A 15,086-nucleotide genomic window follows, 5' to 3' on the forward strand; every position below is an offset into this window, starting at 1 on the left:
TTGACTGACTGACTGATTTATCAACGCAGAGCTCAAACTACTGGACGGATCAGGCTGAAATTTGGCGTGCAGATAGCTATCTGGAGCGAGCTTGGATGGCTGGAGTGAAGACTTCGGCGGGGAGGGGCAATGCACGCACAACAGACGGAAACGTTTAAGTGCGGAAACCAGCCCAGAGCGAAGAAGAAGAAGAAGCTATTATGACGTAGGCGTCCGCTAAGAAAGGATTTTTGACAATTCAACCCCTAAGGGGGTAAAATAGGGGTTTGAAATTTGAGTAGTCCACGCGGACGAAGTCGCGAGCATAAGCTAGTTTAAAAGTACGTCCCGCAATTGTTAATGCGCGTGGCTCGAGCGGTCTGTGGGTCAGATACTCCAAAAAAGCGCTGAACTCACTGAGAGTACAATACAATAATGCATTCAGAATGCTGCTGGGGCTGCCGAGGGGCTGTAGCGCTAGTGGAATGTTCACGGAGGCCAGGACTGATGGCTTTCATGCCATCATCCGTAAAAAGTTGGCCTCCCTCCTACAGCGTCTTCGTAGCAGTTCCAACAGCATTCTGGGTGCAATTAAAGATAGGATAGGCTGCCCAATAATTAAGCATTGGGTGGCTGTGGCCACCGGGCGCCTAGAGCTGCCACGTTAGGCCACTTTATTTAATCAGTAAGCACTAACATTACTAACATAACTATAAGGAAATATTGTTACTAACACACTAACTTTAGTAAATATATAGTTGTAAATTTAAATATGGCCTAGAACTGGTCTGAAATAAAAGATTATTTATTTATTTATTATTTAGTGGCGTCAACACTAGACTGAAGTTTCGAGCAGATACTGTTTCGAGTTTTTACTTAAATATACGTCAAATCACGTCAAAATGACGTCATTTCGATGTTAATGAGACATGGTTCCAGCGCAATAGCAACTTGCGTTACTTATATTACAGACCGTTTTGTTCGGTAAAATCATAAGCCGGATCATATATATCGTAAACCTCACAAAGCAACTTACCCGAGTACACATTAGCCGTACATTTTACTGGAGTAAACCTCCATTTAGTTCTGTCCTTTATGTCCTTTTTCTACGAAGTTAACTTTCTTATTTTCTGTAAGTCTTCTTCCACGCAATTAGAATAATATCCATATTTGTCCTATATGCTTTTGTTATTGTATCAATGTTTTCATAGGTTCCTTTAGTAGAAGACTAGCTTATGACGTCATCGTCCGCATGGACTACACTTTCAACCCCCAATTTCATCCCCTTAGGGGTTGAATTTTCAAAAATCCTTTCTCAGTGGATGCCTACGTCATAATACATAGCTATCTGCATGCCAAATTTCAGCCCGATCCGTCCAGTTGTTGTCAAGGCACTGTACGCTTAGTACGAGATTTTATGTTTCACCAACGTTGATAGTATTCGAGTGTCGAAACACTTCTACGTTAAAAGCTCAAGTTTGTCTACACATCTACAGCCAGCGCTAAGTTAAAATAAATGGCATTAAATTGTTAACTTTAATTCAAGGCCGTTTAGGTCCATTTTACATTGACGTTATTGCGTTTCGAGTCTCGAATTCTAGCAACGTTTGGTGAGACGTAAAATCTTATACTTCTTAAGCGTACTGAACGTGTTTATACTTCCAGGCGGCTGAAAGCGGGAATGTAGAGGATTTCATGCGGTTATACCTAATGGACACGTCGAGACTGTCGGTGAAAGATGCCCGTGGAAGAACAGCGGCCCACCAAGCGGCGGCGCGAAATAACACTAACATACTGCACTTCATAAAGAACTACGGTGGAGGTGAATGAACTATTTTATTGCCCTATTTTTATTCCTAGGAAAATCAACAGAGTTCATATTACCCAAGAACCTGCTCTCGGAAAATCGGTCTAGCAAGTTTTAGAAAAATTGTAAACAGATAATTTCAAATTAGAACTTGGCTAGACACACTAGCCATATGTCTTGATAACCACTCACAACTGCAAGTAAGTCCCGCAAATTGCTAATACGCGTGGCCGCCATTTAAGTGACGTCAGCACTAGACTTAAGTTTCGAGTTGATGGTATATTTTTATTTCTACTGACGTCAAAATGAATTCATTTCGATGTTAATGAGACATGGTTCCAGCGCAATAGCAATTTGCGGGACTTATATAGGTTAATGGTAAGTAGGTAATAGTGCACCTTTCTCTTATTTTTGGAAAGCAGTTTTATCTTGTTTTATACGTGTACTTAAAATATAGCTAGGAGTAATTGCAAAACTGTGTAAGGCCGCAAGAGTGAAACGCTTACTCATTACTTATGCATAGCCTGCCCTTCGCATTAGCTGTCCTTTGACGAAGTACGGAACTCGTGCTTTTACAGCTACAAAAAGCTGATATACTTAAGCTGTTCTAAGTAGTATTTTTAATAACTACCTACTTATTTTAAATGATAAGGTATAAAGTTGTTAGCAGTGTAAGTATGAACTTACAACTTTTTTGTGGGTTAATAAGCTTCTTATTATATGACACTAGCTGATGCTTGCGACTTCGTACACGTGGATTTAGGTTCTTAAAAATTCCGTAGGTACTCTTTGAATTCGGATTAGCTAATTTACACCTTTATTACCTGTTCTCTCCCAAAGCCACCATGATCCAAACAAACATTTCTCCCCGTATTGGGGGCAAATACGCAGAGAAACTTAAAGCTTTTGTAAAATAACGAAGCTCTGGCACGCAGTGGCTCTCTATATATTATTCTGATGTGCTAATTTCGTTCCAAAAATGTCTTTCTTAGAGGCAAAAAAGACATCTTTCTACTGCAGCAATGAGATGTATAGGTGAAGTGACAATAGATGAATATACTTATCTATATATATAAAAGGAAAAGGTGACTGACTGACTGACTGACTGTCTGACTAATCTATCAACGCACAGCTCAAACTACTGGACGGATTGGGCTGAAATTTGGCATGCAGATAGCTATTATGACGTAGGCATCCGCTAAGAAAGGATTTTTGAAAATTCAACCCTTGAGGGGATAATATAGGGGTTTGAAATATGTGTAGTTCATGCGGACGAAGTCGCGAGCATAAGATAGTCTAAATATATAAAAGGAAAAGGTGACTGACTGACTGACTGACTGATCTATCAACGCACAGCTCACACTACTGGACGGATGGGGCTGAAATTTGGCATGCAGATAGCTATTATGACGTAGGCATCCGCTAAGAAAGGATTTTTGAGAATTCAACCCCTAAGGGGGTGAAATAGGGGTTTGAAATTTGTGTAGTCCACGCAGACGAAGTCGCGAGCATTAAGCTAATATTCAATATTTATTCAATTTCAATAAATTCTTACGAACATAATAATACTGATACTTTTTTAAGGACCTGTCATCGTGCCTCACGGAGTTTACTGGTGACCAGAGGGCTGGCAGTTACTTCAGTCAGCATAATATTATTAGTCTGGCAAGCCAAGTGCTAACGCAGCCTAGCATTCTGGACACTTTGCCTCGTTACAGTGGTTTAGATAATATTTTTGATTTGTAATTTTTTTTTATTTTTTATTTACATATTTAAAAATTTAGTTTTAATCTTTTCTTATATATTAATGCTATATTGTATTTATTATATTAAGCTGTAATAAAATTATTCATATTTCTCCTAGATTTAAACGTAGCGGACCTTGCTGGCAATACACCACTACATATAGCCGTCGAAAATGAATCTTTGGATGCAATAGAATTTCTTCTTCAACAGTAAGTGCCAGTTACAAATTACATAATGTATACTTAGGGTAACTACATAAACTACGTATTACTACTTATTTGAGTACGTACCACGTTACCACCAGTTACCACGTAAAACTATACTTAGTCTAAGGTAGAGCTTTAGTAGCTAAAATGTACCTGCCTTTTCAGGAATGTAGTCACGAGCGCTTTAAACGAGAAAAATCAAGCACCTATACATCTAGCCACGGAACTCAATAAGGTAAGTTGGTACAATACAATTATCTATATACATAAAACGAAAAGGTGACTGACTGACTGACTGCCTGATCTATCAACGCATAGCTCAAACTATTGGATGGATCAGGCTGAAATTTCGCATGGAGATAGCTATTATGACGTAGGCATCCGCTAAGAAAGGATTTTTGAAAATTCAACCCCTAAGGGAGTGAAATAGGGGTTTCAAGTTTGTGTAGTACACGCGGACGAAGTCGCGAGCATAAGCTAGTGCTATAACTTTTTACGAAACATTGAACTGCGATTCATTGTCACATTTATTGTAGCCTCATCTATTTAGATCATTTATTTTGCAAATTATTATCAGCCTAGCTATTTCGCGTGAAAATAGCGAGTACGTGTGTTCTTGGCACCGTTATGTTGGGTTCATAAGACAAGTGCAAGCAATGTGACTGATATCCCTACACCAGCTGAGAAAACAGCTGTTCTCAAACGGTTAAACCGATTCCTATCAAACATAGCCCAACAATATTTGGATTTCGAATAAAATAAATCGCATTCAAATCGGTCGATCCGTTTGAGTTGAGGCACAGACAGACCCGCAGATGCATAATTATGTTAAAAAAGCTTATATATTATGTTATTAGGTTGGTCAACCAACTTTATATTTGAAGCTAACAATATATTCACGATACATGAAGTGTTCCAACCGACACTAGGTATTTAATTATTTATTTTTGCTATAAACGTGTATACGACAATGGAAGAGATAAGTGGCCACTTTCATAAGGTGAATTATAATGCAAAATATTTCTGGATTATTTCTTGAACTATTATATGTTGGAAGATATAATGAGGTACCCTGAAATGTATTATTATTTCTCTATTATACTCGTGAGTTTATCTCCATTCAAAGTAGATACTATTATTAAAACGTCCAGGTGAAAGAAGATCGTGGGTTAACAAGATAATATATTTTTTAATAGGTATCGGTACTACAAGTATTTGCGAAGTACAAAAGCCAGTTCAAAGTGGACCTTGGAGGAGAGCATGGACGCACTGCGTTGCATTTCGCTGCAATTCACGACCACGACATTTGTGCTAGAATATTGGTAAGTTTTATTTCGTTACGTTTCTTTACGTGATCAAGAAGGAAGGACTAGAGTAACCAACCTTGCTCAGCTGGTTGCGGAGCTGAAGTAGCAAAGGGCATGGTATCTTTTGTCTGCCTTTTGTCCGCGTATTACTTTCCTTGTGGTGGTCAAATGAAGAGTAGGTATTATATCTATTCTAAACAGGGATTTTATTGTACACAATCTCTAAACTAAATTAAAGTATAGCCCTCTAACAAATAAACCTGGAATAGCGGTGGAATAGTTATACTCTGTTTTGTCTTTCTCTGTCATCAGTAATTTTACATTTGAAGGCAAAAGACAAAACAGAGTATAACTATTCCACCGCTATTCCAGGTTTATTTGTTAGAGGGCAAATCTGTTAAATTAGTTTAGTTTAGAGATTGAGTGCAACTGAGTAAGCCACGTTGTAGATAAAATGAAACTTTTTGAATTAAAAGTTTTACCGCTGACTGAGTAGTTAAATTTTGTCACACCGCTTTGCAGATCACAGATTTCGGCGCACAATGTAAGCGCCCTTGCAACAACGGCTACTATCCAATACACGAAGCCGCTAAGAACGCGTCGTCCAGAACTATGGAGGTCTTTCTCCAGTGGGGTGAATCTAAGGGTTGCACTCGTGAGCAAATGATATCCCTGTACGATAACGAGGGCAATGTCCCTCTCCACTCCGCAGTGCACGGGGGTGACATCAGGGCCGTGGAATTGTGTTTAAGATCAGGAGCAAAGATTTCGACCCAGCAGCATGATTTTTCTACTCCCGTCCATCTGGCCTGTTCACAGGTATCGCTTTACTTAACTTACTTAATTGTATTATAAAATTAACTACTGTATTTAATAATAAAATTAAAAATGTTAAAATAATCATTCTCAACTCAACGCAACTCTCGAAAACATTTCAAAGAAAATCAAAATAATCACAGAAAATAATTATTAATTAGAATGAAAAATTTTGGTGATAATTTCTTTCAAAACTATTTTCATTTTAGTATTACGTTGTAATTCTTTTTAACCGACTTTAAAAAAGAAGGAGATTCTCAATTGGACTGTATTTTTTTTTTATTTTTTTAATCCATGTTTCAAAGTGAGTAATCGAATCGACACCTGGGTAAATAATATCTAGTCATGACTTTTATTTCTCTATAGTAAAATATACAGGATGTAATTAGAACGCTAGCAAAAACTAAGCGCTATTATTACACTATCTAAACACAATACAATAGCAATAATCCTTTGCCTTATACTTGTAGTTTTAGTGATTTAGTATTTTTCGAACCCGCAATGTATAGCGTGCAAAACTCGGGATCAATGCCCCGCCTACGACGTGGCATTGACCCCGCGGCGCGTAACTACACAACGTTCGATGATGTCTAATTTCTAGCGTAAGTCAGATGTTTTATTTGCAATACATTGCAAACTGTTAAAAATAGAGGTTTTTTTTTAATTTTATCAGTTATAATTAGTAGGTACCTACTATCACTTGTCTTCTTTATGCTAGCTGCAACTTACGGTCTGTATTTTATTTTGTTTAGGGTGCTCTTGAAATCGTCAAGCTGATGTTCAACATGCAACCTGATGAAAAAATGGCTTGTCTCACATCGTGCGATGTACAGCGAATGACACCGCTACACTGTGCTGCAATGTTCGACCATCCCGACATAGTTAGTTATTTGATAGCCGAGGGTTCTGACATCAACCCTTTGGATAAGGAAAGAAGGTCGCCGTTGCTGTTGGCTGCCTCACGGGCTGGATGGAGGACTGTTCACACTCTAGTAAGATTTTAATTTATACAGAAAATCACTGAAATGGATATACCACGTCGAAAGAGTTGTGCCAAACCAAGGAACCAGGAATTAAAGTAGATAATTTTTGCCAAATGGTCTATGGTATAAACTATGTTGATAAACGTCTCATATTTAGTTCGGAATATGTGCACATAACGTTCATTGTTACTATCAGCGTCAAAATTGCAAAAATCAAGCCGCTTTAATAACAGGTTGGCAATCGTAAGTCCACTGTATATTAGTAGAGGTCAGTGTACCAAAGAGTTGTTTAGTTTAAGTGCTATGTTTTTTTCTTACATCACAGTTTTACCACCAGATACTGTTCAATGTGTAAATATCTGAAAGCATTATAATTCACTCTTAGATAGTTATTAAGAATCAAGCAGCATTTTTATAATGACAGTTCTTAAAAATATCATGCAATGGAGTTATTTTTAATAACGGACTTGATACGAAAAAAAAAAAAAATCTTAATTCGATGCATACTTACACAATACTTCGTTATATTATATATGTCATTGTATTATATGTATATTTTTAAATCCCTTTTCAGATAAGTATCGGTTCAGATGTGGAATTAAAGGATACGAACGACAGAAATGTATTACATCTTATCGTGATGAATGGTGGACGACTGGAAGATTTTGCTGCAACTTGCAGGGTAAGACCACTCATAAAATGGACATATACAAGTACTCTGGAAGAGGCGTGTCATACAAAATGCTTGTACCGATTCGAAGCGTTAATTTTAATTCCCGGTATAAGCTCTACCGGGAATTTGTGTTAAATGTTTATAGTGTTGACACTACGTTGACAGATGTATTATCACTAAAATTTAGTTCCGAGTATGCTCACGTGACACTTACTGCTGCTATTAGCACCAAAATGGCAAAAATCAGCTTGCTTCAAAAAAAGGTAGTACTTGGACGAGGCCAGTGTGTGACACCTTTATTTGATCACAGTGCTGCATTAAGAATTTTTAAGTCTTCCTATCTTTCGTAATAGTCTTGATGTGATTTCACGAAAAACATGCTTTTCATATCAACTGGAATTAAACATATCCGAAACCTGGTGTTCTTTTAATTATTTCATACTTAAATAAAATGTAGAAATAAAGATTGGTTGAAGCACATTAGCGTCGATTCTGTCTTTTTATAAACTAATTTAGTGTCTGCATCTTTTTCTGTTTAATACTGCTAAAAAGGACAGAAAATAAATTTTAGATTGAAAGACTCTAAATTTTCTCCTCTCCTTTTCTTATTAATAATGCGAATAATCTTAAATTTAGCTACGCTCAGAATCGGCACCATCGGCTAAGTAGTAGCTCTCTAATATTATGCGACGAATAAAGTATAATAAAGTTTATTTTTTTAGAAACGCTGTGAAGAAAGTTTGATACATCTTTTAAATGAGAAAGACAACAAGGGCTGTTCGCCACTACACTATGCTAGTCGAGAAGGGCACATCAGGTCCTTGGAAAGTCTAATTAAACTCGGCGCTTGCATAAATCTGAAGAACAATAACAACGAGAGCCCTTTGCATTTTGCTGCCAGGTAAAATAAAATTTTATAGATTGTTCCTATGGGTGCTCATGTTGTCAATGTTTCGCCGAAGCAGTCATACATTGTAAAAGTTGTTGAAATATATTTTTCAATAGTTATCACACGTCTTACTGTATTGGGAAACCGTTGTATTCTATTCAGAAGAATGGTTAAGACGTCGGGTTCCTATTCGGGTGGCCAAGGGTTCAATTTGAAGTACGCGCCCTTTAACTTTTCGGAATGTGTCTTTTATAAAAAATACTAGCTGATGCCTGCGACTTCGTACGCGTGGACTTAGGTTTTAAAAATCTTGTGGGAACTCATTAACTTCCCGGGATGAAAGTTAGCCTATGTCATTCTCTAGGTCTTTATGCGTCATTATTATTACCCATGCGAAAAATCACGTTGATCCGTTGTTCCGTCGCGACGTGATTGAAGGACAAACCAACACACAAACGAACCCACAAACAAACACACTTTCTCATTTATAATTTGGGTACTGGTTACATCTTTAACAATGAATGAAAACATCTTCAAAAGTATAATTATGAAGTCTGTCAATCCACACTTGGCCAGCGACCAGCGTGATGGAATATGGCCTAAACTTCTCATGCTGAAAGGAGATCTTTGCTTAGTAGTGGACCGGAGATGGTTTGATGATGAGAGGTTCTTCACTTACCCGGTACCTAAAATTTCAGATATGGACGTTACCACATTGCCAACCAGCTACTAGACTCAGATAAAGGCACCTTCATAATAAACGAGAGTGACGGCGAGGGCCTCACTCCACTGCACATCGCTTCCCGAGAAGGACATACGAGAGTGGTTCAACTTTTATTGAACCGCGGGGCTTTACTGCACAGAGATCATAATGGGCGCAACCCTCTTCACCTCGCTGCCATGAGCGGTTACATACAAACTATAGAACTGTTGCATTCAGTACACTCGCATTTACTGGACCAAGCCGACAAAGATGGGGTGAGTAAATTAATAATAGATAGAACCCAAGTAAAGTACTTATACTTGGGTGCGACCGAGCTTCGGGTTCCCGCAAAATTTTATCTTCCTGTAGGTTTAGTTTGGGTACAATTGGTACATTTTGAATAAATGTTATGAGAGTGAGTTTCAGTTGGAGTTTAATCAAATCGATGAAGCCGTTTCTCAAAAACTGCTTTCAAATAACTTTTATTGAGTATATTTTTATTTCATTTTATTTATTCGCGTCATAAACCTTTGCTTAAATGACGAAATAATATACTTAGCTAATATAAACCAATACAATTTATTGCTTGGTTACTGCACGTGCTACGCCCACGCGTAGCTTCGCGTAGCGCGTAGAAGATGCTCTATAAATTTTTCTTCAAGAAATTCAAATTCAATTTCGGAGATGGCATGGGGCAGACTACCTATACCTTTTCCGGGTAGATAAAATTAAAATAAATGTATCATAATAATGACTGGGTATTATAATCAAATAATACCCAGATTAATTACTTTGTTACATAATATATTTTGATCTTCCAGAACACCCCTCTACATTTGGCTACGATGGAAAACAGGCCCAACTCCATATCACTGCTGCTATCTATGGGGTGTCGCCTTAGTTACAATAAGTTAGATATGAGCGCGATTGACTATGCCATCTATTACAAGTTCCCTGACGCAGCACTTGCTATGGTTACCCATGAAAATAGGTAAGGAAAGGTGATCACCCAATCAAGGCCACTTTTTTTCATTTAACAGAAAAGGAACGGCTATTATTATAGAGTGAAAAATTAAATAAATATGTTATACTAGCTGATGCCCATGACTTCACCCGCGTGGAATTCGATTTTTAAAAGTCCCGTGGGAACTCTTTGATTTTCCGGGATAAAAGTAGCCTCCAGGTCTTTATCCATACCCATGCAAATATCACGTCAATCCGGTGCACCGTTGCGACGTGATTGAAGGACAAACCAACAAACCAACAAATCAATAAACCAACAAACAAACACACTTTCGCATTTATAATAAGGGTACTTGTTCCACTAAAGTTCTAGGTCAACTGATATTAGGTATATTTTTTAATTTGCATGGTGGCCACTATGAAATTCATCATCTTGCATTGTTATAGCGGCAATAGAAATTCACCCTCACCCACACCCTCATTGGTTCATGAGATACAGCCTGCTGACTGACAGACAGACGGATGGACAACGGAAGCTTAATCATGGGGTTGGCACCCTTACGGAACCCTAAAAATTAAAGTCACTTACCCGTGACCTTCACCACAGGTGACGTTCGCGGCTTTCTCTCCTTAAAATCGCAACTACATCTCCTTAAAATTATTTTTATAGAGCTAAAGAGGTAATGGCACTCCGTTCTGACCGACACCCATGCGTGACGCTCGCTCTGATCGCTTATATGCCGAGGGTGTTCGAGGCGGTACAGGACAAATGTATCACTAAAGCTAATTGCAAAAAGGATTCAAAGAGCTTCTATGTAAGTATTATACTCGACATAATATTATTTACTCGATATAATAATTAAAATGGTGTATATATAATGATTACGTCGAAATTGTACATTATTATTAAACAGTTTAGAATTTAGGAACTAAAATTAATTTGAAATGACCTGTATCAGTAAAATTTAGAAAATAGTTTACTTATTATTATAACACTATTATTTATAAGCTTATTGGAAGTTCTTTCTGAGACAACACGTAATGTAAGTAAAAAACTAAATAAATAGGTTATTTGTTAGGTTATGATAAGTCTGTCGCTATAATTGCGACAAGATCACTATTTAGCTTATTTATTGAGTAACGTAATTGTTATTTAAAATTACGGCCAAGCTATTTTTGAACGTCAATACACAAAGCGGTATCTAATTTTTTGTTAACATTTTGTTTTTTTACGCCTAGTATTCAATATAAGCAGGCAGCAGCTTTGCTGAACTTCATGATATACAAGGAACAACAATTATTTTGCTATAAATTACTACACCAGTTAAATCTATATAATACAGGATGTAACCAGAACGCTATCAACGTAGCTTTAATGTTATACTACCTAAAAACAAACCAATACCAATAACTATTTGCCTCATTTTGTAGTTTTAGTGATTTAGTATTTTTCAAACCCGCAATGTATAGCGTGCAAAACTCGGGTCAATGCGCCGCTTACGACGCGGCATTGAATCCGAGTGACCTACTAACGTAACGTTCGTTGACCTCTGGTGTCAGTCAGATGTTTTATTTACAATATATCGTAAGCTTTTACAAAATAATAGGATTTTTTATTTTTATTTTATCGCGATTTTTTTAATGGTAATATATCATATCAGTAATCATCCCTACTATCTTCGTTTACTGTCTTCGTTTTTTCTAGCGTTCTGGTTACATCCTGTATATGCGTAATGCATAATTCTTGCCCGCCCTTCCGGCACTACAGATGCAGGAAATAAGCACCACTCCACCATCACGCAACACACAGTGATCCTCCAAATTACACTCGGCTACCACATCGTCACGTACGGTGTTGGAGTGAAAAGTGCGTTGTTTTTCAGGATCTATGTAGTAGTGCATAGTGCTTTGTGTTTAGTCGATAATTAAAATTCCATAATTCATAAATTAAAAAGATGTACATTAGTATTTTTTTATTTTTTTATCGGCACTCCGAGCACTGTTAACAATAATTATTATTAGTAGGTAGGTATTATACGCATTTCGGTAATGCAACCTTTTAACTATCCCAAAATTGCCCAATGTACCTAAAGAAGTTTTCATTTCAAAAATCTACTCGTAGTTACAGACAAAGTTAACTGGTGTAGCAAACAATTTTGCAAAATAATGTTGTTCCATTGTGTCTTTAAAAATATAATTTGCAAAATTTTGTTGGGGCTATTAAAATCATAAATTGGTACTAAATCTGATTGTAACATTTAGATCAAGTACAGCTTCGATGCCCTTTGCCCACAACCATTAGATGACGAAGGCAACAGGAAGCCAGAGAGTGTTTTGAAATCTCAAAAAATACCCTTACCAGCCTTGAACGTAAGTTAAAACAGAGTATACAGCTAAATAATTATGTCGATATTTTTGCCGTCGCAGATTAAGTATTCTTTCAAGTTCTACCAAGACTCGAAGCTTAAGATCGAAGCGCTAAGACAGGCGCTGAACAACCCAAACTATCGCCCAGAACCGTTGAGTGTGATCAACGTGAGTGCAGTGTCCTATAGCACAATGACGCTTCGCACAAGTTTGTCTGTACGCAATGGGAACTATTTTGCAAATCTAATAGCACTTTGTGTCTTTACTTCTATTATAAAACCGTTTTCAAGAATATCATCTACCGGAAATACGTAAATCAGGATGTTCTAAATTAATACATACTCGCATATAAAGACTTGTCCAGACTAACTGTTAGATCTATCAACGTACAGTCTGAACTGCGGGTGTTAGAAACTTAAAATTTTGACAACGGTTTCTTTTATTGACATACAGTAAGAAATTTTGATAAATTAACTATGGTTCTTTGTAATAAAAACCGAGTCCAATTCTGGTTCAGAAACTATTACAAACATAATTTGACTCTTCTAAAATGGTCTCATTGCAGTATGTTGTCACAGTTATTTTTGCGTATAATACACTCTCACACCCTAAGCTTTATAATAATTACCACTTAAACATAACATAACATTATAATATTAAGGTGGATGGGTTTGTTTAGTGTGTAATAATGGCAATCATTTTAATGCTTTAACGCCTGTATCGGCTGCATAATCCCTTTTGACAGTAAAAAATACTATTGTTACGTCATTTTAGACATTAAGATTTGATTAGGTACCCATACATAAAAGTAAGTTGGTATAAATTTATTACTCGATTTTTTTATTATTTATTATAATAAAACTGTAACTGAACGATTTCTCTAAATTTAATGTATTTGGAAAATTTAATCAGAGGGACGGTTAAAGCATTTGTTCACTCGATATAGAAGACTCATTGCATACTCCTCTCCTCTACCTACTTACTTCTAACCCTCCAGAATAGAATCATCTGTTTTTGAAATAAGCCCGGACAAAACTTTTGAAAAGGGGTGCTTATATTTTGATACCTTGTAAATAATTAACCATTTAAAATTAATGAAAGGCTTACGATATCACTAACAGATAACAGCCACTTTTTTATTATTTGTGCTAATATTCAACAAATATAAAATATACGACTTCACTTAGGATTACGAACATTGTAATAAAGAAGGCTATTTTCAGGCTATGGTTGCCCACGGTCGTGTCCAATTACTAGCCCATCCGCTAAGTCAAAAGTACCTGCAAATGAAATGGAATTCGTACGGGAAATATTTCCATCTAGCGAATCTACTTTTCTATTGCATTTTCCTGTCCTTTGTAACGCTTTACGCGTACTTGTTGATGATGATGCCGTATACGGTATCGAAAAGCGGGAAAGATCCTGTCGTGAATTCAACGAATTCTTCTTCGCAAAATACTGACAAAAAAGGTAAAAAAAATCATTCATATAATCACTGTTGTCACTACATATTACGACTTTAATTAGGGCTGAAGATAGAGAAAACCAACGTTGTGGTTTATGATTGAATATACTATTCATACAACTTGATATAGACTCGATTTAGTTTGTACCGTCTCTTCTGAATTTTCCTGAATGAATTTTTATTATCATTAGTATTAATACAGGCAAACGATACTACAAAAGTAATATTCAAGTACAGTCACACTAAAAAAATTTTATATTCTCAGCAGAGTTTGAAACTAGGATTGCATTATACACAAGCACGGTAGCGATTCTCATCTACAACTTCATTGGATTGGTTCGAGAAATGTGCAATATAAAGGAGCAAAAATGTCATTATATAATGGACCCTTCGAACTTCGTCTCTTGGATGCTGTATATTAGCTCAGTGCTCATGGTCTTACCATCCATATATCCAATTTATGAAGATATCCAGGTTTGTATAATTAAATTATGCTATTATTGAATCGTTGCATTAAGTAGGTACTTCTTGCTACATCTACTTAACATTTTTCAAGTCAGAAATTTTATTCGGTTTGAAAATATTACAATAAAACTTAAAGCTAGCTTTATCTAATTACTATACAAATTTACGTCGTCATGTTCCTGGAAATTTTGCAGACCTTAATAAAAGTTCTAATGGTGTTTGTTCTCCATCCTGATCATCGCGTTTTATGTTTATTGCTTATTATGATATGCTCTGCTGTCGTCTCCTCTCAGAATTCTCTTCTGAGTTTCTTCTGAGGTTTTTGTGCCGTTGTCCGTCACACTCGGCAAGTGCAGATCGGCACACATCTTTGAGAGTATTATGAAGAACTGTCAGGCATGCAGGTCGCCTCACAATGTTTTCCTTCACAGTGCAGCATGTGATACTTAATTGCTTAAAACGCACATACCTCCGAAAAGTTAAAGTTATGTTTGATCCCATAAATTCTGACGAATTCAGACAATTTAAATAAATTTAAATATATACGTCCTTTTTAAGGACCTTTCATCCCGTCTCGCGGTATCCACGGGAGAATGGAGGGCTGGCGGTTACCTCGGTCAGCATATTAGTCTGGCCATTCAATGAGTTAACGCACGCTGCCACCGTTCTGGGCACCCTGCCTCGTTGCGGTGGTTTAGATGATATTTTCGATCTGTA

General features: G+C 36.9%; 1 protein-coding gene across 1 annotated transcript in view; it reads left to right on the forward strand.

Moving 5' to 3' along the window:
* The window catches only part of TrpA1 (Transient receptor potential cation channel A1), a 35,563-nt gene that overhangs the window by 12,044 nt on the left and 8,433 nt on the right, over window positions 1-15,086 (forward strand). The window contains exons 3-16 of the mRNA XM_069508522.1: window positions 1,645-1,801; window positions 3,651-3,741; window positions 3,904-3,973; window positions 4,935-5,060; window positions 5,568-5,864; window positions 6,614-6,853; window positions 7,419-7,526; window positions 8,240-8,418; window positions 9,105-9,384; window positions 9,931-10,100; window positions 10,743-10,887; window positions 12,335-12,442; window positions 13,663-13,909; window positions 14,170-14,378. Coding sequence (XP_069364623.1) covers window positions 1,645-1,801; window positions 3,651-3,741; window positions 3,904-3,973; window positions 4,935-5,060; window positions 5,568-5,864; window positions 6,614-6,853; window positions 7,419-7,526; window positions 8,240-8,418; window positions 9,105-9,384; window positions 9,931-10,100; window positions 10,743-10,887; window positions 12,335-12,442; window positions 13,663-13,909; window positions 14,170-14,378 — 2,427 coding nt within the window. The remainder of the gene's footprint in view (window positions 1-1,644; window positions 1,802-3,650; window positions 3,742-3,903; window positions 3,974-4,934; window positions 5,061-5,567; window positions 5,865-6,613; window positions 6,854-7,418; window positions 7,527-8,239; window positions 8,419-9,104; window positions 9,385-9,930; window positions 10,101-10,742; window positions 10,888-12,334; window positions 12,443-13,662; window positions 13,910-14,169; window positions 14,379-15,086) is intronic.

Source organism: Maniola hyperantus, chromosome Z (genome assembly GCF_902806685.2).
Source record: "Maniola hyperantus chromosome Z, iAphHyp1.2, whole genome shotgun sequence".
In the NCBI taxonomy this organism is placed as follows: domain Eukaryota; kingdom Metazoa; phylum Arthropoda; class Insecta; order Lepidoptera; family Nymphalidae; genus Maniola; species Maniola hyperantus.